Raw genomic sequence first — 24767 nt, 5'->3', positions numbered from 1 at the left:
ACCCCAACTTACCTGCAGAAGACTGATTCTGTGATCACATGCATCAATGCTATATATTTCCCCCTGTCATGTCTATGTTTCTGCAGGCTGAGCTACAAGTGAGACCTCTCTGTGCAAAATAACACTTTATCTGGCCAGCCTGTACCTTTCTCACATCCAAAGATGTATCACATGCGGTACAAATGCAGAGAAATTCATGTAGGCGTCAATATTAGTGCAGAAAAATATTGACAGCTTGCATCATTACACAGTGACTGTGGTGACGCAGATCTGACGTCACGCAGCAGGAGCCAAACAAACATGTCTTTTAAGTGACATTTTGTAAAAAGTTGGATATTCCTGCAGCAAAAGTCAACAGAAAATCAACTTCTGCCTCAGGATGTTGAGTCCTTGTGCCCAGATAGTGCATTGACCTATCTGCACAGCATTGCAGGACCGGGCTATTACCTGATTCTGCTGCCAGACAGCCAGGTGGATGCCGAAGCCCAATTTGCCTCTGGCGTCATGCAGCCCTGGCAGTGGACCCATAAATCCATTAGGCCTTTTGTCTACTTTTGTCTCAGCAATTGAACACCTCAGCAGGGGCTACAACCAGTGTTTAGAGCCCTACCACTCAGAAGTCTCTGAAGCATTGTAGTTCCCCGCATCATAGAAATCACAGTTCAGTGAGTTTAGTAATGTCAGCCACTGAAGTCAGCCACTGAAGTCAGCCACTGAATAACAGCGGAGTCAAGTCAGGTCAAGTTTTTATTCTAATGGTACATTTCATACATATGGATGCTTGATGTGCTTTGTCTTTGCTCATCCCATAAAATATAAAACACACACAGGCGTATGCGCTCAAGCATGTACGCACACAAAATAATCAAATGCTCTAGAGTGTAGGAAGGTGGATGGTAAATAGGGAGCATATTTCTTATTGTCCCAGCTGTCTGTCATGCTAAGTTTTCATTCATAATGTGTCTGTTTGGTGACACACTGAGAAACCCTTGGGCGAAGTAAACAGACAGGATGCCCTTGTTTCAGTACAAAAGCAGTGGCTTCATCTCTTTTTTAATCTACAATAACTAAAGCCCACACACACCACAACACATTTTCACTTTCATGCAGAAAGTCAGCAATCAGAATTTACATTCCGTATCTGTATGTGCATCTGTTTCCATTTACCTCATACGTCCGTGCATAGGTGCACCTAGTCGGGGAGTTTTGATACAAGGACGCCTGAGACATAACACAATCTGATCCAAATAAGAAGAAGATGGGAGTGAGGATCTCCTGTGAAGACTCAACCTGTCTGCTCCTATTGCTTATGGAGCATTCAACTCCGGATGAACTCTGGAGTTGAACTCTGCTTGTCAAGCTGTCACACACGCTAATGCGAGGCATGCGTGCACTGACACACACACACACACACACACACACACACACACACACACACACACACACACACACACACACACACACACACACCATTTTAATTGAATGATTTCTCTCTCAGGGTTCTGGTAGAGAATAGTTAAGTAACAGTTACAGAAGCACCTATTAAAAATATACCACAACAACAAGTTACATATTCTGGAAGCCTTACCAGGGACTGTCTATTGTATGCAATAGCACAAAGCAGTCAGGTGATGGCAATATTGTATTCCTTTTTGCAGATTTGATTGTTTTTAACTTTTAATAGCCCAAAAGCGACTCTTCACATTTAATAAAAAGTGTGAGCGCTTTCGCCAAAGGAATAAAGAGAATCAGAGGTGAAAAGGGCATGGGCAGATTTGAAGTCCCTTTACAATGAATTCTAATACTCAGCATGCACCTACAGCTCAGCGAGAAATAGGTCACAATAATCATGTGTAACAGCTCAAGCCATAACCTTGGAAATTCGTCATATAGGTGCAAACACATTTCTAGTACCTGATTTTCAGGATGAGCTCAGGCAGTGTGTTTGAATCCTTCAGCTGTGTAGGATTTGTCAAACACACAGCAGAAAGAAAATATACTTCTGCATCTGAGACACGCACTTATTTCTCTGTGTAACTTCACTTTAGCATTATGTGTTGAAAAAAAGGGCAGCAATTCAAAAATGTTATTATCTAAAGGCATCATTTTAAAAATGTCTGTTTTCTTGATTATAGTTTGGCCAGTAAAAAGCCTCTCATAATGCTTTTTTGCTGCTGCCATATGTTCAATGGCTTTGTCCTTTGTAAAATGATAAGATTCGATAGTAGCTTTCAATCAGACTGCGTTGTGTTCTGTTAGCACTAATTCACCACAAGCCGTGTTTTAAAGCGCCCACATCACAAAAGATGGGGGAAAAAATGGACATCATTCTGCCAAAGGGAACAACAAAAGCATTGGATGGCTGAACATTATTGACAGCACCATTTGGCTGACCAGTGGCAGCAGAAAAAAAGCTCACACTCACACATATGATGGGCAAACAAAAGGCTAAGTGGACTACCAGATCTCAGCCAGCAGCTGTAAATTACTTTACTGGGTAGGGAAGGAGGATGGTGGGCGTTATTTGTAAGAAACTTTCTGTCCTGTAATTACATTTAAATTTAAGTCAATAGCCTCACTGATGGACAGGTTTAATACAAATGTTTTGGTTATTCTTCCATTTGCTTCCTAAAACAATTATAGTCTGCACAGTTACTTCAACTATAGCCTTATGTGAATATATAATTCCCAGGTCTAGTCCATTTATGCCTCAGACAAGGGTGACGTGAAGGGTGAAGTATGGTTTTACATCTTGTGGTTTTTAAATATTAGTAGCCACTCACCAAATATGTTGTTGCATTGCTGCTACAAATGTAGTTTACATATAACCAGTGTTATCTTTATAATCTTAATAACTGTTTGACTAATAATCAAAAACATTTTCACAGTAGTAGTTAATGCATTCCCGTAAAATGGGACAGAAAATTGAGCTAATATGGGACATTTGTCTGAGGTGAAACCAGCATATTTTTGGCTATGAGGTGCCATAAAATCCTGACTTCTGCTTTTATGTGCCACCCTGTCATATTGCAAACATTTTTGGTACTTTTGTCACTTACAAGATGTTAAAGATGATGAAGTCAGTCCACATCAGCCAGAATAGTCTGGAATTAGCAATCACTGACACAGATGTGACATAACAGGGAAATCATTGCAGAAAAGTTAGATAATCCTTTTCAATAAAAAGCTAGATTACATAAATGTTTTTATGAAGCAATGACTTAACTGATAAATGGATTTAACCATTAAAAACAAACATGACTGTCCCATTTTACATGAACATGTCATCTGAGTGAGGTAGAGGTTCGTGATATGCTTCACAGTCCAAGGTTTCTAAAATATTTCACTCGGCAATACATTTTTTTCATAAAAATATAGCAAGGGAATGTCTAAAAGTAACATTTAAGTTAGTCTTCAGCAGTTTAGGTGTTTTTCCTGGATGAATTAGGGAGTGTTCTTTACTTATCAGAGCTGAAGGGTGGCTGCTTTTTGTTTGTTTTTTTACCCTTCACATAGCTACAAATGTTTTTCCTTAAGCCTCCCGAAGTAACTAAAGGTAAATGCATGACCTTCCCTCCACCATTAATTAGTTGTTGGATTTTAGAAAATGTACCCTTTGATGTTTGAAAGTTAAAAGTTGAAGGCAAAATCCTGGAGTTGAAAAAAGCCTTGGTTTTTCACTCTCAGCGTGCATGCTGTTAGTGCAAATGGCTTATTTTTGACAAAATTGTGATTTTGATGAAATGTCTCAATCTTAAACTCAGATTTTATTTTTTTATTTTGGTCTGTCGGAAGCTATAGCCCCCACATAATATGCTCAAGGACCTTTGGAAATTTGAAACGCCAATGATAATTTCTGTTCTTACAGTTTCTGGCTATGATAAATGGTGTACTTTTGGCTTCTTTTTTGTTTAAAGAGAATATGCATGTTTTCATTTTAAATTCAGCAGTAAAATAAATACTAAATGCAGTCATTTCAAGTTGTATGCCCCTTCCCCGAGCCCCAAAAAAAGGACAATTCCCTCCTTAGTGCTTAGAAAGGTATTTGCACCACCCCTCCCCTCTCATAAATAACGAACAGTCCCCTACTAAGAAGCATCCCACTTTACCTGATTTCACCCCACCATAGTTCTCCTTTAAACCGGTTAATGTGAGCAGCAGCATGGAGTTTGCAACTCAATCTCATTTTAAATTAAAAACAATAACCTGGTGATAACTTATTTATAACACACCAGTGATTTATAACTCTGGTCTCAATTAATTATTCTCCTCTGAATTGTCAAACTGTGTGCCAGTGGCTCTAAAACTGTGTGTGCAGGCACCATCAGGAGTCCTTGCAGCACAGCGAGGGACAGGTCAGTCTCATTATAATTCCTCCAGATTCAATTTGAGTTCATTTGAGGATTTATGAGGAATAGCTACAGTTATCGATTGGCGGATGTTCAGGGCTTCACGGACAGTGTTCCTGGAGGCAAACCCTTGATGAAATGAGTGTCTGTGGAGTGTTTGTTGTTGTTGTTTTTGTGGGGGTAGTTTGGGAAGCCCATGGTTCACGCCTATCCCCTTCTCTCCTCTCCCAGCCGCGAGCGCCCTCCTCTCCCCTCCCCGTTTACAAGTCATGATGGCGGAACTGTAGAGCTCGGGACGCGCAGGAGTGCACCGCCCGTCCTCTGTTTAGCAATTGTAAATAGTTATTTATTTATTCAGCCTACTTTACATCTTCCCCCGAAATGACCCGCTGGATTCCCACTAAAAAAGAGAAGTACGGAGTCGGTAAGTTCTCTCATGTGGCTACGTGTGTTTTTCTAGCGGAAAACTCGCCGAGTAAACTCCCAACTAACTTGAAGGGAAGGGGACTAAAGTTGGGAAACACAAGTTATTGGCGACTTTATTGTTGGTGATATAGGGCGGGTGTAGATACTGTAGCCAGCTAGGCTTCACCAGTATTTTGTTTATCACACAGTGCTCGATATTTTCCTTCCTTGTTGTCCTAGTGTGTGTAGGTATCTGGTTGTAGTAAGAAATAACTGGTTTAACTGTCCATAATAGGTGGTGAGGAGGGAATGGAAAAGAGCCAAGAGTTCAATGAGCATACCAGCCATTCTTGTACTTAACCTCGCTGAGTTGACATGTGGAAGTTGTAGTGAACTTAAATGAATCCTCATTTTGCTGGAAGGTCCCTTGAAGCCCCCCTCAAGTACTCCTGTAGGGCCCCACATGGGAGCCACTGCTGTGACTGTACAGTATGCATGTCAGATAAGAGAAAAGTATTTGCACAGACATTGGATTTATCTGTGTCGCTTGGCTACACTTACGCTATAGGCTTTTGTGTTTCTATCTTTTGAGGCTATTGAGCACCTTTTTGTGTTCCTTTCAGCTTCATAACTTGGACTGTGGCTTGCACTAAGGTGTGGCCCCGTCTCAGTTATCTGTGTGTTTGTGGGTCTGCTGTGCATGCATGCTCATGCTATCAGGTAGTCCTCCACGCCCTCAAGGTAAATCACTTGGCTTCACCAGAAATCCCTTTCAGGTTTACTGTAAAGGCTTCATTGTCAGCACAGGTTGGCTGGTCATTGGTTACCATATTGACTCACTGCTAAATCTGGCTGAAGGCTACAGACACTTAAATGCAGACAGTGGTGTGCAGCAGATGTGTTACACAAGAGGAAAACCCTGCCTGTGTGCACACCTAGTGTATACTCTCTCTGTGTGAATCACAGCCCAGGACTGAAAATACCTCGCTCTAACCTGGATGCTCTCACCGACTTTATCTTTAAAGAAAGTGTGCTCTGTTGCTGTTGTGACTGAAAACATTTTTAAGCCCCAAACGCAGGTGGGTATGGAATGCTCTGCTGCACAAACACTACCCACTTGGTTATATATGACCTTGTTTTAGCGGCTGATGTTGGGGATTTTTTTTTTCATGGTAATCCTTTTAGATCCCAGTATGGCGTTCAAAAGTGTTGCTCTGCGTGATTGTGTCGACTTTGCCATTCTCCTGCCATTCGCCTCAGAGTCGGGGCAGGAGTCACTAACACTGTACTTAATCCTTAAAATGCCATCGGACCCTGTACAAGGTCTTACAGTTTTAATCCGATTAGTCAACCCAGGCTGTGCCCCAATACAGGCAACTACATTTTGAGATGAAAGAAGAGTTGCAAGGTTTATGATAATATCAATTATATCATGCTAGCTAACAGGGAAATGTGGATAATATGGGGCTTAAGATATCACAATCTTTAATGGTGAATTTGTGGCGCCATCATAATAGGATAGCTTAATTTTTACATTCTTAAGAGGAGACTCTGGAGACTGAAGTGAAGCATTGAAATCAGCAGGTGAAGTTTAATTTACTGCATCTCTGTTTTCACATTATTTGCATCCATAATGAAATCCCATGGCTTTATTAGATTTTATGGCAAGGTCTCCTTACCGAGCGGTCATGTAAATGCTTTGATTCTTAACGGCCTGTCTTTATTAACAGCTTGCATGAACAACATTACAAATTTGGGACCAACTGTTGCCATTGCTGAATTACAGTAATCCAGGAAGTTAAAGAGGAACTCCACTGGTTTTACTCATCTGTCAAGTCTGTCTAACAGGTGTTGAGAAACTCAGTTGTGGTAATCTGCATATGTGAGAAAAAGCTGCATAAAGCCTTTAACAGCTCCAAAGGGAGCTGCACAAAATCTGAAAAACTGCCTCAAGTGATGTCACTATAGTAGGGCTGTGGAGAAAATCAGAATACTTTTGACCAAATACCTTAATTTCGATATTGTGACAATATTGTAGGTTTAACTATTGGTGCCTTTACAAAATATTTACACAATGAGAATTTTAATAATCATCAGTAATGTTGATATGATGTCTGAGTAAAGGCAAATAACAGAACAGTGTGAACAGTCTCGTAAATTCAGAAAATTACATCATTGTAGTGTAATGCAGCCTTTGAAACCAGGAAAAGACAACACTTTTAATATTAAGATATCAAAACCCAAAGACAGTAACTATAGTCACATATCACAATACTGATATAATAATATTATATATATATATATATATATATATTGCATAGTCCTACACTTGACTCAGCTTCGGTTGGTGCTGAAGACTTTTTGAAGTTTGAAAATAATTACAAATCTGGGAGACAGTGTGGTTAACAGACCTGTAGCTCTCTTCCCTTTGAAACTTGAGGACTGCTTGAGCCTAGCAGCTTGAGACTGCATTATCTGCCACTAGAAAAACACTTCCGAGTCTCTGACCAAACTGGTGGCAGTGAAGTTGCATTGTGGGTAATGTAGGCACTGGGTTTTGACAAGGAAGAAGAATCCATGGAATAAGGAAGACAATATCTGCTGCTATGATTTTAATTCTTTTTTTTCTTGTTAAGATTATTTTTTGGGCAGATGTTTGCCTTTTAACTGACAGTACAGCTGAAGATGGAGAGGAAAGGTAGGAGAGATAGAGGGGGAATGACATGCAGCAAAGGGCCGCAGGTTGGAATCGAACCCGCACTGCTGCAAAGGACTCTGCCAATATGGGGCACACATTCCACCATCTGAGCTAGATGTCAGTCTTTTTGTTTTTTTTATAAAACTGAACATCTTCAATGCAACAATCTTAGAATTGTGCAAGATGTTTCCTACTTGACTGACAAGCACACTCTTGATTGACCATGATTGACTTCCAAACAAGTTGTGATGTCCTAAATCCAGGTGAGCGCAGATGAATGTGTGAACAGCCTTCTAGTGCCAAACTCTGTACCGTGAAGCTCAAACACCCAAGTTAAGTAACAAATAGCAAAATACATTTTGAGTGGATGAGGACTTTATTACATTTTGTTCTAATGACGACATTTGATTCATTGCAGCAAACCCCTGGAGTTTACATGTTGTGTGTTCTTATGAATATTATATAATAAGATTCTGCATTCATACTGATTATAATGCCTTACAGTTGCTTATGAGCAGCACTACTCGCTTCTATAATAACTTTGAGTATTCTTAAGGGAACTGCCATTCAAGCAACTGAAGTCATAAAGACTGACTAATGCTTGTGCCCACTGTGGTCGTGTGAATAGTCAGTACTACCACAACTTCCACTTTAACATGCAATGAACAAATAAGTTTCCTTAAAATAATGAAGAGCTTAAAGTTGTTTGCTCTGCTGGTGTTACCTGCTGTGTGGGCGTCTTATTAGCAAGACAAATCTACAGCTGCCCCCACAGATCGCAGTCAAAACATCTGATAGTTCATCTTGTGGTGTCAAACCTGATTGTTGCTGGTAATATAACTGTTGACCTTGTTCTCAGTTTTGATGGACAGGCCAAATGGTTGGATGGTCAGTCATGACTTTTAAAACTCGGGACATAATGTCTGAGTACTTCTTGAGGAACCTGGAGAAAAGCATTGGTGCTTTTTCTCCTTCAGAGAAGGCAATTGTAATTTTCTTTGAAGCCGGGTCTTTAACCAGAATTAAAAGATGAGCCCATACTGGTCTAGCTCTATCCCTTTTTTCACTATTAGCTTTGAACTTGTGAATTAGCTTTCTGATTTATGGATAACCTATCAGGACTTATTAGCTGGAGCACAGTTTTAAGAGCCCCAGATCGTCTCCGGCTGTCTAGACAGTAGACGGGAGGCAGAAGGCATTTCTGCCGAGGCCTTTATGTATTGAAACGTCCTGCCTGAGGAGAATTGGCTCAAAAACAAACTTTAATACACTTGCTTTTACCTAATGACTTTTTGCAGTTATACTGTAACTCTCCCTCCTTTGGTAGCGTTTGAAATATGTATGCTTGAATTCAAGTTTAATAAGATATGATACATCACTGAATGGTAGCTGACTGAAGTCCTTTACAAATTCATAACACATTAGGGGTGTAATGGTACACAGAAGTCACGGTTTGTCTGATGCATATGGTTAAGGAGTCACAGTTTGGTCCAAGTTCAGTACAGCAGAAAAAACCCCACATGCATAAGGATATGTTTCTTTTCATTTATTTTGAACAGACAGTAGTGCAAGTGTCAAAGACAGAGTTCTCCTGCTGGTGACTGGGAGCATTTTGCCCACTGGCAACTTTGTTAAACTACTTGTATGTTTTTGTGAAAATAAGGAACATTTCAAACACTTCTGTATTACATTGCACAAACACGGAACAAACATTTTCCCAAAAGCCAACAAGTCACAATAGCTATAAAACAGGAAAGCATTTGTCATGCTATGAAATTGAAAAAAAAAACAAAAAAACAAAGTGTAGTAAAAAATAAAACTTGTGTATTAGGAGGATTTTTACAATTCCACCTTGGCACTTGTAAACGTCGGTTCCTCATTCATCTTCTACATCAGGGGTAGGCAACCTGTGGCTCCGGAGCCACATGTGGCTCTTTAGCCCCTGTCCAGTGGCTCCTTGAGCCTTTGAGAAAAGAAGTCTATGGAAATTCATTCTATGAATCCAAATGTTGCTGAACCTCGATAGCAGTGGCTGGTTAGCTATGGATGCCAAATCCAAAAAAGTAAATTGAATAAAATAGAGAATGTAGTAGTGCGTGGACAGATTTGTTTGCTCTCACTGCCAGCTCTGCAAAATTTAAGTACCAAATAATCATAAATAGTGCCCTGCACAGTGTCCACCTTGTGGTAAAACATATTAACAAATGCTTATTTAGACCATAAGTATACGCTAATTTAGACTTAATAGGCTATTTACCTTGATTATAAGGCTCAAACATGTTTTGCGGCTCCACACAGATTTTTTCAAATTATTCTTGGTCAAAAATGGCTCTTTTAATGGCGAAGGTTGCAGACCCCTGTTCTACATATTGTGTATTTTGCATGCACTGGACCATAATTCCCCTGCACTGTGAGTGAATCTTTTTTTTTTTTTATAGGAATGGCGAAGGCATGGCCTGCCCTACTCTGCCATACTCTGCCCCTGATTGGCTTACGCTGTATTGTAACCCTAACAAATCTTACTTTTTTGCCTAAATAACAACCCAACCAACAAAGCCGTGAGCACTAACTAATCAGAGAGAGAGAAGGGCCAGTTATGGCTTTGCCATCCTAGGAAAAAAATGTATACCATGAGGGTTTGGTAAGAATACATGAATATAATAATACCGTTTTCATTACTTGAAAACTGAAAACTACTCCCTTGATCACGATGATTTTCTTTTTTTTAATGTATGTAAAATGTTTCGCTTACAAGCTTTGTGTGAGTGAAAATGCTGGTAGTTATTTTTGTTAAGGTCACTTTATCTAGCATGACTTAGGTCTGGCCCATTTCTGGCTCTCTGATTTCATTTCTTTCATGTGTTTGATTGAAGGATTTTCCTGCTGAGCATCAGAATGAATTCAGAGGACCTGCCTATCTGTATGTTCAAGGATTGATTGCTGGACCCTTGTATCTTGCCTCATATTTTTTTGTGTGTGTTTTATCAGGGCCATAGCTTGGAATAGTTTCACACCCAGTCAGTGACGAGAACGATGGATTCTCATCCAAACGTGTGAACTCTGCCAGCAGCTGCTCAAACTGTTCAGCCGTGGTGTTCTTTAATTGTTGGCTAATCCACTTCTATGATAAATCTTTTAGAGTGAATCAGGCTGACTTTGATTTAACATTAGTATGCACATTAACTTGAACCTACACAGATTGAGGCTTTATTGGAATTTACTACAGCAGCTTCAGGCTCAGCGTTTCAAGTTAAAGAGGAGGATAGTGTGTCTCAGAGTTGAACAGATAAGCTGCGTTGCCAAGGCCCAGACTGTTGCCTTTACTTTAGACAGTGTGGCATCACAACACGCTCAGCTGGGGTTCTGCCATTGGCACATTGCCACGCTGTTGCCAGGCCCGGACACTGTGTCAAGTTGGTGAATGGACCATTGTCACTCCCGGCATGACCAGAGGCAGATGTCATTTCTTCAGTGCACATTTCATTCAAAATTGTTCCGGCTGCACAAATAATTTCCTGGTGAAAACAAATATTCTTTTTTCAAGAGATTCACAGGGTGTCAGTAACTTCTTTTTAAATGAAACATCACAGCATGTCACCGTGTTAGCTGGAAAAACCTGAACTTTCTGTTCATAATATGAGAGATACCAAAAACTGTGATGTGCTGAAATCGAAATTCTGAGTTAAAGGTCCCATATTATGCTTATGTTTAGGTTCATATTTGTAAATTGGGTTTCTACTAGGATGTGTTTACCTTGAAAGTCCCCCTCCCAAAAAAGCTCAGTCTGCTGTGATTGGTCAGTGTTCCCAACTCTTCTGCATCTGAGCTCTTGATGTCTCTGTTCTGTCATTTCAGCTGGGAATTGACTGTAACAGCACTTTACTGGCACTTTAAACCTATACAAACCATTTCATTGCTATCCAGTTGCTAGGGCAACAGGTTTGATCCCTGCTTACTTCCTGTCAGCTACCAAGGAAACTATAAAATAAATTTTGTAGTTTCCTTGTCAGCTACTCCATTAACAAACATTCCAACAGGGAATTCAACAGGAGCCATTTAGAATGATTATGCTGTCAAGTTTGAAACAGTCAATAGACCGAATCACAATGTTCATTCACAATAACTTCCAAGTAGACAATCCTCACATTGTGTACATAAAACAAAATGGCGTCGAGCAAAGACTGCCTCAGTTATTTAGTTTTTATCCACCTTAAAAAGGCCCACAAAAAAGCAACATCAGTTTAATTGTATGTTATATTTACAATATTTTCACCACGTTACCTTGCCATCAGATAGAGTTGCTGGTCTACTGCAGTGTTGATTGGTTAGTGTGTAAAATAAAGTGGAACAAATATTCAAATATAGTGTACACTTACACTGAAACTGATTTTGTAGGTGTCTAAAATATGTTTTGCTGTGTCCCCCCTTCCACAGCTGTACATCCCTTAGCGTCTGTGCCAGTAATTTTGTTTATTGAAGATAATAGCAAAGCAACAAATACATAAAATAAGCACAGCAGAAACAAAACATAGGTCGGACTACAGTGTTTAAATACATATCTTTAAACATTACAGCTACGACTGAAAATGACAACAGAAATCAATAAGTTTGCCAATTTCACGTACCTCTGGAATTATAACTGCCAGTTGTCTACCTGGAAGTGACTGTTGTTGTAAGAGTGACGTCATGGTGATTCAGTCTGTATACTTAAGTTGTAACATCACAACATCACGGATGTCCTGACAGCTCGTTTAAAGGCACAGTTTCTGAACTTTTATAGTATTTATAATGCACCCACAGTATACCTGCTTTCTAATAAAAAACAACATGGAAATTAGATTTTTTACTATGTGGGATCTTTAATGGGGAAAAGGAAAGTAAGAAAAGTGTCACTGGTATTGCAGGTTTTAGTGTTAGATTTTTCCTTTTGATGACCAGATGGGGGATCTCACAGTGAGTCATTATTCAAGTTAACCTGTGCAGGTGATAGCCAGCATGAGTCTGACCTAATAGTTTAAGAACCCATGAACTGGTTACAAAAACACAGTCTTAACCTAAAAACTGATTCCCCGTGGAGATGTCACTCTGGGCATATGTGTGTTATGGAAAGCCAGAAAAAAATACCTATCGGTGAGGAGGATGTCATGGAGAGAGAAGGGTAGCCACATTCAGTGTTTCGTCAAGTTTTGGTATTCAGACTGAGGTGTGATAAGCCGAGCCAGTTGAAGCGTGCTGTGAAATCTAGCCTCCAGCAACAAGCATTATCACCATGCAAGTCAGGGCAGAGCTGTGCTCATAGTTCCTCTATCTGACTATGAGAGTGGCTGTTCGCTATCGCGGCTCCCTCAAGTCATGACAAAGACCTTTGCTACAGTATTGTTTGCCAAGGTTTCTCTTCTGCAACTTCAGTCTGGCTTTGTGTGTGTGTGCGTACGTGCATGTGTTTTTGTGTGCGCGCGCAGATGTGTTGTTGTGTGATCTCTCCCATTAGTGTCGTGGTAAGAGAGTTAAAAGGGAAAGACAGGAGTCGCCTCCAGGAAAGCTGTTAGGTTAATAAACTGAGTGAAGGGAAGGGCAGGGCTTGCAGGTTAGTCAGTTGGCAGAAGCACAACCTGCAGAGAGTAACTATTGACCAAAGGTCACAGCGGTATGATGATATCAGAAATCTAGAGGATGTAATGCCATCCCTCCGTCCCTTTTTTGCTCTGCTCTTTTTTTTTCTACTCTGAAGCTACCTGCTACAGCACAGTCCATTTACTGGAACGTTAAACACAGCCTCAGGGAATCTGTTTCAATTAAGAATAGTCAAAATGCTTTAAAGGTTTGAGTCACACACAGGCCTGCTGCACAGGCATACAGCCTGCTGTTAGAAAGAGCACTAAGATGAGGAATAAATCAAAGATCAAGATCCTGTACGCTTGCGAAGCCAAGTTCTGCGACAAGGAGGGTGAATTGGTTTCTTTTTCCTGGGAGAAACTGCAAACCTCTGATCCAGAACTTTTTTTTAAAAAACAGACTTTCTCCACTGTGCAATGAGTGATTGAAAAGGGATTTGGGGTTTTTCTTAATCCACTGGACCTTGAGTGGGAATAAAACTCGTCAGTCAAACTGTCGGCTCAAAATCTCTCCATTGTTAACTGTGTTTATTGAATGTTATGTGTGTTCCTCATAATGAGACAGTCCTGCTCTTGTCCTAGCAATCTACAATTATGAATCCAGTGGAGAGCAGGAGCTGTGCCTACAGGTGGGGGACACGGTGCACATACTTGAGAAATTGGAAGGTGAGTGAGCCTGAACGCACAACAGGCCCAGACACATCCCTCTTTTCCTTCTCTAAAGCAAGCTGACACAGGAACTTAAATGAAATGTTGAACTTACCTGGCACTCGATATGCTGTGCATAATAATGTAAACGAGTCCACATTGTCCTCCTGACGGGGTGGACTGTCATCACTCCTCTCTCCTCCACTGCCTCTTCATCATTGTAACAAATTTTTTTTTTGTTAATTAATATCTCCTCAGGCTGGTATAGGGGCTACACGCTACGCAAGAAATCCCAGAAGGTAAGACCATCATTAGCACTTTATTATCCCATAACCAGAGCTGTGATATATGTGTACTGATTTTACCTCATTGTTTCCTCAGGGCATTTTCCCAGCTTCCTACATCCACTTAAAGGAGGCTACGGTTGAGGGACTAGGGTGAGATCACATATCAGTAAACATATCATCATGATGATAATCCACTTTGCTTTTGGTTTGCCGCCCTGCCTTGTCATTTGCCAATAAGATAGCAGTGCGCTTGTAATTACCATAAGTGAAGATTCAGTAATGCCTCTCTTGGCTGTGTAAGGAAACCATCCAGCTATTTATCATGTATAGAAATGCACTTGAGTCTGTCTGAATTATGTGGCATGATCTGTGAGCGATGAGCCACTTTTCCAATATCTTATTATTCTCTCCTTGTGGCTGGTAGCCAGCAGGAAATAATTATTCCAGCAGATTTACCCCTGGTGCAGGAGCTCGGGGCTACTCTGAGGGAATGGGCACAGATATGGCACAAGCTCTACGTGGTATGTGAAGATTGCCTCTCTCTTATCGGCCTCTCTGTTTCTAGTACTCTCAGTGCTACTCTGTTACACACCACTTTGACTCATGTTTATTTATTTATTTTTTTTTACCTCTGAAGGATGTGTTGTTATAAATGTGTACATATTTATCTGACAGGCGAACAAGACAGCTTTGTTCAGGGGTGTTCAGCAGATGGCGTACAGCCTCATCGAATATCGATCTCAGATAGTGTCGGGAACGCTGCCTAAGGATGACCTTGTGGAGCTCAGAAAGAAAGTCACAGCAAAGATTGATTACGGGAACCGGTATGAATCCTGCTGCCTTACTGTGCTGCAATGAATTGCCCTGTGACATAAACACCATTGTAAAGTTTTATTTGCTTGAGTCATGGCTTTCAGATTGTCTCTGTAAACTCTGCTGACGCTGTTTCATTCTCTGTGCTGCTCAGGATTCTGGGGTTGGACCTGGTGGTGCGAGATGAAGCAGGGAACACACTGGATCCTGACGAGACCAGCACGGTCAGTCTGTTCCGGGCACACGAGACGGCTTCCCGCAGTGTTGACGACAGGATACAAGAGGAAAAGGCATGATTTTGATTTGTTTATTTTATCAGTCACTTTTTTCCATAGTAGATGTCCAGTTGGGGTTGGGCCGGGGTAAAACCTTTTAAACTGGTTTGATATTAAGTGAAACACTGAATCAGACTTTTAGACAGAATTTTACCACTAGGTGTCGCACTTGACTCAGGAGCTGCTCCCGTGTGGAACAAAATAACACCATGTCCTAACAGCAAGCAAGCCTCTGACTATCATGTAGTGTCAGATGACATCCATGCTCTTTGTCCACATTGTGTCGGTTAAATATGCACTTCTGTCACATCATGTAAACAAACCTCGTACCTATCAGCTGTGTGTTCGAGATCAGACTGTAGACCTAACCACTTTAAAGGCTTGATAGCCTACATGCTATCTTCTTTTGTTTGTACTTATTAAACAGGAAACACACATTTTATATTGTGATATTTACTGGAAATGACACACAATGTAGCCAACAGTAAGGGGGCTTTTATTAGCGATGGTCGTTCACCAGGAACTTTCAGCTGTCTGGAGATCTCCTTTTTCCAGCCAGCTGCCACCTTTTTCATTTTTGTATCGAAATAAGGAGGTATCGTACAGATTATTCCATGTTTCAACTTCGTGAATCAGTTGTTCTTTGTTCATTGCAGCGATTTCAAAGTGAGCAATAAATAGCAATAGCAATAAATAGAAACGGGGCGTCAGATAAAAGTTCAGCTTTAAATGGTGCACTGTGTCACTCACAGCCAGTCAAGACACCTCTTTTGCCGCTTCAAATCCAAAGTGTAGCAATACTGGCACAGTTTTTTGTTTTCTTGAGAAACCAACTCTGGTATGTCTCCTCGTCACCCCAAAAAACACATGAACTTTCCAGTAAACACAATGTGCGCTGCTCTGGCACCTTGCTTGCTTTTCAGCAGACGCGGCTACAAAACCTGGAAATGAGGCGCCAGACCCTGTTCAGCACAGTGCACACCTACAGTCTACTCATGAACCTGAAGAACTTTGTATGCAACATTGGAGAAGACGCTGAGCTGCTCATGTCTTTGTACGACCCAGACCAGTCTGAATTCATCAGGTTTGCTCCTTATTTCTCTTAACTCAGACTTCAGTATCAAGCTGAGGGGTTTGTTGAATATTTAAAAAAAAATAACCACACAGTACTGCTACTTTGACACTTTTGTGGCAAAAGTTACAAAATACAGAATGAAGAATTATAATTAGTTATACTATGGTCATGCAGAATAATAATAATGGCTTGAGGTTGTGCATTATTGTCACATAACTCTGCACTGCTCTGATGTAGCAGCTTCAGCAGTGTTTTAAATTAACACTCGAGACTGGAAGGCTACTAGTTTGAGGCGTTATGAAGCTGCTGCTTCTTCTGCTTGCTGGTGTAGAAAACGTCTCTATTCTAAGCGTGGCAAAAATGGTGCCAGCATAAATAATAGAGGTGATTTAAAAGAACTTCTGAAACAAAAAAAAATCAAAGTGACTACAAAGTAAGTTCATCTTTATGAATGTTAATAGTGTGAAACTTGAAAACTAAAAGCACGACATCTCATCCAGTTACCAGGGGATGTCTTTGCCGCTGACCCTGACCTTTGACCCTCTGGAGAGGGCCAGGGCAAAGACAGGAGGGCTGCGGTGGAATAGTCTTTTTTTGCTTAGGAACGTTCCTAACTTAGTTAAATGACCCTGAAGTGATAAAGGTCCAGTGTGTCGTATTTAGTGGCATCTTGTGATGAGTTGTAGAACTCAAACTTCTCCAATGTGTCAAGCGTGTAGGGGAACAACAGTGGCCGACACGAGAATATGAATCAATCCAGGGTCAGTGTTTAGGTTGTCTGTTTTGGGCTAACAAGGCAAACTGTGCATAAGGACCCACTCTGTATATAGATGTAAACGGCTTATTTTAAGGTAACAGAAACATAACACTTATTATTATCATTTTAGACTATGGCTGTCCTGAATATCAGTTTTTGGGCATTAAAGCTTCATTTAGAAATGTCTGTGACTATGACTATTAGCCACTTTGTTAGCATGCAGGTCACAGTAACATTAGCCATAGCAGAAATAAGAGTACTTAAGAAATGGCTGAGCTGTTATTTACAGTTTTCAGCTTTTGCCAAACTCACTGCACATTTGTAATATGCCAGTTTCCTTAAGCATAACTGGCACTTGACTTTTGGGGTGGTATCTTTGCAAATTTTGAAACACTTGACTTTTTCAACGTCTTGCTTGCATATCACGTGTGGTCAAACTGTCCCAGCCTCAGTAGTGCTTGGCTGCTGGTGACTGAGGTTAGATGAAGATGAGTCAGTCACAAATCTGTCACAAATTTTAAATGGCCATAACTAATAAATAAAAGTTGCAGCTGTTGCATTTTCCAAAGTCCTTATGAATTCTCTCTTTTCCTCTTTACTTATGACGTTTTCCATCAAGGTTAAGGAAGAGTGTTAAGGAAACGACATAGGACAATATTTTTTGACCAGTCGACTGCAGCACAGGATTTTATCACAGCAAACATTTTGGCTTTTCATAGCAGGAACATTTCAGGTGTAACTAATATCATTAATGGTTGCTGTGTTATGCTGGTAAGCCAGGCCCTTCTGCCATTTCCTGTGTTGGCAAGTCAAATGACTGCTATGAGAGAGGTCCACAGGGATCGATAGATTTTCACGTTATTGCTGCTCAAAATATGCATAAGTCTTGGAAATTCCTTGACACTTAGGATTTTATGTGGTGAGACGGATAAAATAATGCAAAGTTTTTACATGAGTTATTTTCTATTTTTCTATTTCTCCTGGTGCCTTTAGATAATGTGATATCTAACTGTGATTCTTATTTAAATTCATGCAGTGAGAACTTCCTGGTGCGCTGGGACAGTATGGGGATGCCTAAAGAAATTGAAAAACTCAACAACCTGCCAGCACTATTCACGGTAACTGAATCCCAGCCCACTGACTGTATTCCCTCTGCTTCGGATTTAAACAATCCAAACGCCGTCTGAAATCTGTGACAAAGAAGACAATTTGCTCTTGGACCGCTCTTAATTTGCAGAAAGTTTCCCTGAATGGATCACATTCACGGTGCATCTTTGAAAATTTGAATGCATTTGCCTCCATTATATTGCTGCTGTTTATGTTAATGACACAGTCAGCAGTTCCCTGCAAACAAGCTGTTGTGTTAACCTGCATGTGGGCCAAGAGGAAATAGTGGTTCAGAATGTGATACAAACCACATTCAGGAAGGCACAAAAAAAGAAATTTAATCATTATATTTGCTTCCTCAAAGCACGCAAGTTAGGACTCCTTTGACTTGAAAACCTCCAGAAAAATAAATACATAAAGGTGCTGGAAATCAATGTGTTTGAGGGTTTTACTGCATGCTTCCATCCTGTAATATTTGCCATCTGGTATGCGGCTCCGGCAATATGAATGCACATAATAACAGGCTACTGATATGTGTAGCCCACTTTCCTTTGTATGTAATGCACCTTATCACTTAATATGCCATAATAAATCATCTTTATGGTTGTTTCTTGCGTCTAGGACCTGAGCAGCAGTGACTTGATGAGGCAGCGCCTCTTCCTGGTGTGTCAGATCATCCGAGTGGGAAGCATGGAGCTTAAAGAGGGCAAGAAACACACTGGAGGACTGCGGAGACCATTTGGTGTGGCTGGTGAGCAGCTTTTCAAATGTCCTAATATTTGTTCAGGCAATACAAAAGTCAACTCAACAACAACAAAAAAATGCCACTCCTCTCTGGTGCTATAGTTGCATGAATAGTCCTGCCGAGGCATAAAAATGAAGGATCCATGTGTTGATGAAATGGGAACACCTGCTTCCTGACCTAGAAATGCCTCAATTCTGCTTTGGCAAAAAAGTCGGTGGAAATTGGTTTAGCACCCGTGTTTTTGTTTTTGGCCAGATGATTAGTGGATTTGATGAGGAATGGTTTCCTCTGGTGTTCAGCAAATGGACTGAAACCAGAAGTCAGAAAGAACGTTTCACTCAGAAGTAACATTATTCTTAGCCAGGAAAAAAAAAATCACTTTAGGAAAAGAGCTGGGTGGAATGAACCATTCAGAGGCATTTGCAAGCTGGAGATCAAGAACCCTCAATCTGTTTTACTATGCTGGCTGTCTGCCGTGCCAGGCAACAGGTGAGTATGATCCAACACCTGGCTCAGCTTCTGTTTTAGAAGTAGAAAATACATTTTACAAAGTTAGAGGCGTAAATGAACTTTTAGAATTATTAAACTAGTAAATTCCTGTTTTGCTGTTATTTTTGAAACAGCAAAAAAACCAAAACTGCATTGCATCTGTTGAATTAGCTTATCCTTGTCAACAGTCTGCTGCCTCACTGTGATGTTCCCTTTTGTGGTTGCAGTGATGGACATTACAGATATCGCCCATGGCAAAACAGACGATGAGGACAAACAGCATTTCATCCCCTTTCAGCAGTGAGTGTTCTTGATGTTGTCACACTTCTCAAACGATTAACAGGCTCAACCTTGTTTTCTAACATCACACAGTAATAATGGAAAAGAATTGGAACAGGACTTGAGTTATATTTGCTTACTGGGTTCCATCACATTTGTTTGAAGGATGCAATTCAACTTTTCCTGTGTTGCATTTCAAGGACAAATATATATATATATAAAAAAACTTTTTGCAATCCTCAGTGTAGCTCTTCTCAAAGAATGGCTTCAAGGCTACATTTTCATAGCACCCGAACAATAGGGGGATGAGGACGATGATGCGTTCACAGGGTTCCTGGATGGAAGAGTGCCAAATATATCCTGACTTATTCTTGACATCTAAACCAAATTTCCAAACGTTTTTACCTCCATTTGTCTCCTCTCACTGTGTCACAGTCACTGTGTCTTCTTGGGGAGGTACAGACGAAAAGACATGTTTCTGTAAGGTGTAATATTTATCAGCTCATCAAATGTTTGGGTGATTATCGTAAATACTAAATGTGGTTTTGTGTGTTCTTTTATCTAACCTGAAATACAGAAGCTTTTTGCAGTTTGTGTCTTGAGGGCTTTTTACTAATCCAGACAGGGGACCTATTATGCTCATTTTTCAGGTTCATACTCGTATTCTGGTTTTCCTCATACTGTCAGTGTTGGGAAGGTAACTTTTGAAATGTAATAGGTTACAGATTACCAGTTACTCTAACTGTAATGAAGGCATTTATTCTAAAATCTTAACAAGCGAAAATGTTCCAGCAGGATTATGATCCAAAATCAGGGAGAAATTGACATCAGCAACCAAGATTAAATGTTTCCCTGACGTTAGCATATAGCTACATGTGGTTGTAACTTGTGTAATCTAAGCACTTGCAGTAAGGTGTCAGGAGCAGATGACCATATAAAGAAATCCACCACAATCTGATGTCACTTTGTCTTGAAAGTGGAAAAAATCTTGGGGGATTTTGCTCACAGGGATTACTTTGTTTGCGTCATTATTTGAACCTTTGGCCACATTTAATATGAGCATCCTGCATTGTAATATTATATGTGTGTGGCAGTAAATAAGGAAAAGCATAATTGGTCCCCTTCAAGCATTGTTTCTGTTTCTTAAGTAAAAGTGACAAAATGTTTCCTGGACATGCAATTTTCTGCTTTTTAATAAATGCTTGTTCTTGAAGTGTGTTTCTCTTAAAACACAAATTGTACCACAGAAAAACCTGTTAAGCTTTCCAGCCATGACAAATGAATTACTGTTTCATCAGCACCGAGTGACTTATTTGCCACTGGTAATCGTGGACTGGATGATTACAAATTAATAACAAAAATGTCATGCTAAATGAATTTTTCAATGAACAACGGAAAAAGTATATACTTCTTAGATTAAAATAACAACAGAGCACAGATTTTTGCTTAAGCACATTTTCTCTGAAACACTGTCGCATTTCCCAAAACATTAAGTACAATTACCAATTCAGTCCATGCAGTGCATTACAACACTTAATTTGTAATTTGCAAAACCGTCAAAACATTTAACTTCTGAGTCAGGAGTAATTAATATCATCAGTGGGTTCATGACCGCCCCTGAAATGACAGGTCCCTTTATATCATTGCTTAACCAACACTGCCAATTGTCCAAGGAGCTGTGCCATTGACATTTTGTTTCTGTATTTTAAATACAGTCAAATAATAACGTCCAATGTCCACAACAGCCAACTGAATGCTATTCATCAAAGCTCAAAACAAATACCAATTCCAACAAATAGCTTAGCGTGTTAACATTTATACACAGAAATCTCCTTACAGTAACAGTAATGTAAAATATGAAAAGTGAAAGCTACGTTAACATTGTACAGTCTAGAAGGTACTATATTAAAAAGTAAAAGGCCCAGATCAGACAGTGCCAGAGCAAGTGTCCTCTGCCTGTCCATTTTTTATGCAGATTTTGAGGTACAGATCTGTCAGTGAACTTCACAGCAAAACAGTGGTAAAGCTGAGGACAGGTGATTCAGTGGTTGCCTAGCGACAATTAAAAAAGACGCAGCAAGCTGTAAAAAGCGCTCTGTCTGATTAGGGCAAGCTTCAACAAAAAAAGGCAGTCTGCTGCACCTTGCTTTTTGCAACCTGCAAAACACTCTCTGGGGGCCTAATTCAAATCAGGAACTATTGTATAAATGTCCTTGCAATACATAAAAACATTTATCAATGATGACGTCCATACAGGAAACATGTAGACTCTGTCCTCCCTCTGTTCGCCTCTCCCTCTAACCAAACCACTAGGGTATACTGAAACAGATTCCCCTCTGCATGAGTGACTTCTTGTCCCTCTATGACATTTGTTCCGTCCATATGCTGCAACTGTAGTAAAGAAAACAACATGTTAGGAATGTTCCCTGAGGGAGAGGAACAATGTTTAACATACCCATTGTTTATGTATTGGACCGAATGAACTGACTGAAAGTGAGCTTGAACCCATGTAGTATACATTCATTTGAGTTGGACCTATAAACTTAAATTTAAAAATGTGAAAAAATGAGGATGGACATTTTGTCCAGTGTGCTGTAATTTAATTGTCACGTCTGAGAGCTGCACAGTTCATTAGAAAAACCGTGAAATCCAATTTGGTAACCATGACTTATTGATGCTCCACTTGATCAATATATTTGTACTTATACGGTGCATACGAATTCTGTATGGAAGCTACAAGAAATGCATATAGTGTTGTGAGAAGATGAACTGTGGATTTTACGGTTACGCAGTGTTTTGAGTAACATGTTTTTCATTTGACAATAGTGTCAAAGCACTCTTTGTTATGTTGGTAGCCACCTCAGGTGATTGGGGTTTAGGGAGGGATAATGGAGCATCTTGTCAAGAGATCCATAAAGCCTCATGTTGCCTTTGCAGCTCCTCTGTCCATTTGTTTGTCACCTGTCAGAGATGCTGGCAGCTGCTTTCTCTTGTACTCCTTCCATTGCTTTTCTCCTAGGATAGCTATGGAAACCTACATCCGTCAGAGGCAGCTCATCATGTCTCCGCTAATCCCGTCTAGAGTCATAGGAGAGAATGAGCCGCTCACCGCTGTCTTCAACAAAGTCATCGCCACGCGGGAGGTCAATCACAAAGGCCAGGGTAAAATGAAGTGCTCACAGACAGTGTGTTCCCCTGTGATTTCAGAGGGTCGCTCTAAATTGACCCTTCTGTGTTTTGAGAGAAATAAATGATGTGTGAGGGGTCTACAGGGTGGGTCCTTTTGGTGTCTGCCTCATTGAATTTCTTTACATGTTTGCTGGCAGGGCTTTTTGTGACCCTGAAGCTCCTCCCGGGGGACCTCGGCCAAGTCAGGAAGGACTACCCCCACTTTGTCGACCGCAGCACCGCTATCGTCAGGAAAATGGGCTTTCCAGAAATCATCCTCCCAGGTGGATTAAAGTCTTTGTTGCTGGGCATTGCTCTACATATACCATGGCCATGTTCATTTTAATTGCTTACAAAGCCGTGAGAGGGGCTCATAAATTCTCAGCACATCCACCTGATCATCTGTTGTCCTTTCTCCAGGAAACGTGAGGAATGATATTTACGTAACCTTGCTGCAGGGAGAGTTTGACCGTGGTAAAAAGAAGACCCCGAAAAATGTGGAGGTCATACTGAGTGTGCACGATGACGAAGGCAATTTCATGGAGGTAAAATAGACCAGTGAACAACAAATGATCTTCTTTTTCTAATTAAGCTGTATGTGCTTCCTTTTCTACCATTCTCTTACAACAATTCTTGTAATCCTGCTGTAAATGTTGTACTTTCTAGCCAAACCAATATCATGGCTTTATGTGTAGCAATGCGGATAGTCAGTCCACCACTTTGGTCCCATGACATCTTGTACCAACATTCGTAGTCTCCAGATTATGACTCCTCCCGACCCTTGAGCTCCTCCATGAGGTTCATATTTGTGGTTTTAAACTCCCTCTTTGGGCATTAATGAAAGCCCTAAACACCTACCTCTGTTAGTCAGAATCACATATTTAGAAGATCCCTTCATGCCCTTAAGTGACTTAGATGTAACTCTACATCTTTGCCTCATTTAGTATGTGTGGAGCTATGAATATGCAATTTAGCCCCACCCCTGACCCACGCGCCTGCAGCTCAAGTGTACCTGGCTCACCTTCGACTCTGCTCATGAAACTCACAAACTTCTGCTAGTAACAGAGTTACCTAACATGAGCTTTTATCTTTGGACTACATTATCAAACAGCTAAAAATGTGTTGCTAATGTAAGATAAATCTTGTTCCGGATAGCAAATTTGCATTCTTAGGATAGCGAAGGCATGACGCAGAATAGCCGTTGCTATCCTAGGAAATGCAGATTCACTTCCCCATAGCCAGCTCTGATGAGTTAAAGTAAAAGCGAAATTGAAATTGCAAAATATTGATATGTAGCTACACCTGGCTTCCCCTTTGTTAACCCTCATTTCACCAATAATATGGAAAGCCCCGCCCTGCAGGTCGACGGGATTGGTTTCTTTGGGTTGGGACAAAATCGCCTTGGAAAGTTCTGGAGACCGTCATTGGTACAATGTGCTTCCAAGGCAAAAATGTGCAGTCATGGCGTTGAGTGCTTATTTTGCTGGAGGGGGGCTTTAAGTGGAATCTCCCAACTACATTCATATCCCTCCCCGAATTGTGACAAATCTGCTGATTGCCTGTTTTTCCTTTTATGCCCTCACCAGGTCAAAATTTCCACTTTGCTGATACTTGGAGTTATGACCAAATACCTGGAAAAGTAACGACCTAAAATCAGCCTCAGTTGTCCGATGTGTTTAGTGCTTTAGTTCTGATCACATAAACCACAAACTTCAATTACAAGTTCAATTTGGCTTTTGGATTTTAAACCCAGAAAATGTAGCTGGGCCAGACATTTTCATTTTTTTCAGCTTTTTAAAGATAACACATTTTTAACAAATGCAAATGAGTGTAGAAAAAAGTAGCAGATTATTGCTTCACTTTTGAATTCATATTATTTTTTTGTCAACATACCTGCCCTAGGCACATCACAAGTGCAGAAACAGAATAAAAAAGAGCTTTCAGTGCACAGCACCAAAACAAGTGGTAGTAACAGTGATCAATAACACACTCTATGTCTCTAAACTAGTATCTCCGTCCCTCCCTCTTCTCTCTCTTGCCCACACACACAGACCTCA

General features: G+C 40.5%; 1 protein-coding gene across 7 annotated transcripts in view; it reads left to right on the top strand.

Annotated features, from left to right (window-relative positions):
• The first annotated feature begins 4590 nt into the window (after positions 1-4590).
• dock5 (dedicator of cytokinesis 5) overlaps positions 4591-24767 on the top strand; it is a 43835-nt gene continuing 23658 nt past the window's right edge. For 3 of the 7 annotated variants that reach the window (XM_050050749.1, XM_050050747.1, XM_050050745.1), the window contains exons 1-14: positions 4591-4773; positions 13650-13733; positions 13974-14014; positions 14097-14152; positions 14427-14523; positions 14678-14826; positions 14970-15105; positions 16014-16174; positions 17959-18040; positions 18651-18780; positions 19491-19563; positions 22562-22704; positions 22869-22994; positions 23131-23255. In XM_050050749.1, the coding sequence (XP_049906706.1) occupies positions 4731-4773; positions 13650-13733; positions 13974-14014; positions 14097-14152; positions 14427-14523; positions 14678-14826; positions 14970-15105; positions 16014-16174; positions 17959-18040; positions 18651-18780; positions 19491-19563; positions 22562-22704; positions 22869-22994; positions 23131-23255 (1446 nt within the window). In that variant the 5' untranslated portion in view covers positions 4591-4730. The remainder of the gene's footprint in view (positions 4774-13649; positions 13734-13973; positions 14015-14096; positions 14153-14426; positions 14524-14677; positions 14827-14969; positions 15106-16013; positions 16175-17958; positions 18041-18650; positions 18781-19490; positions 19564-22561; positions 22705-22868; positions 22995-23130; positions 23256-24767) is intronic. The other 4 variants (XM_050050748.1, XM_050050746.1, XM_050050751.1 and 1 more) reach the window with 3 other exon arrangements.

The sequence above is a fragment of the Epinephelus moara genome, chromosome 8 (genome assembly GCF_006386435.1).
Source record: "Epinephelus moara isolate mb chromosome 8, YSFRI_EMoa_1.0, whole genome shotgun sequence".
NCBI classification, from domain to species: domain Eukaryota; kingdom Metazoa; phylum Chordata; class Actinopteri; order Perciformes; family Serranidae; genus Epinephelus; species Epinephelus moara.
This window is presented reverse-complemented; position numbering and strand designations above follow the sequence as displayed.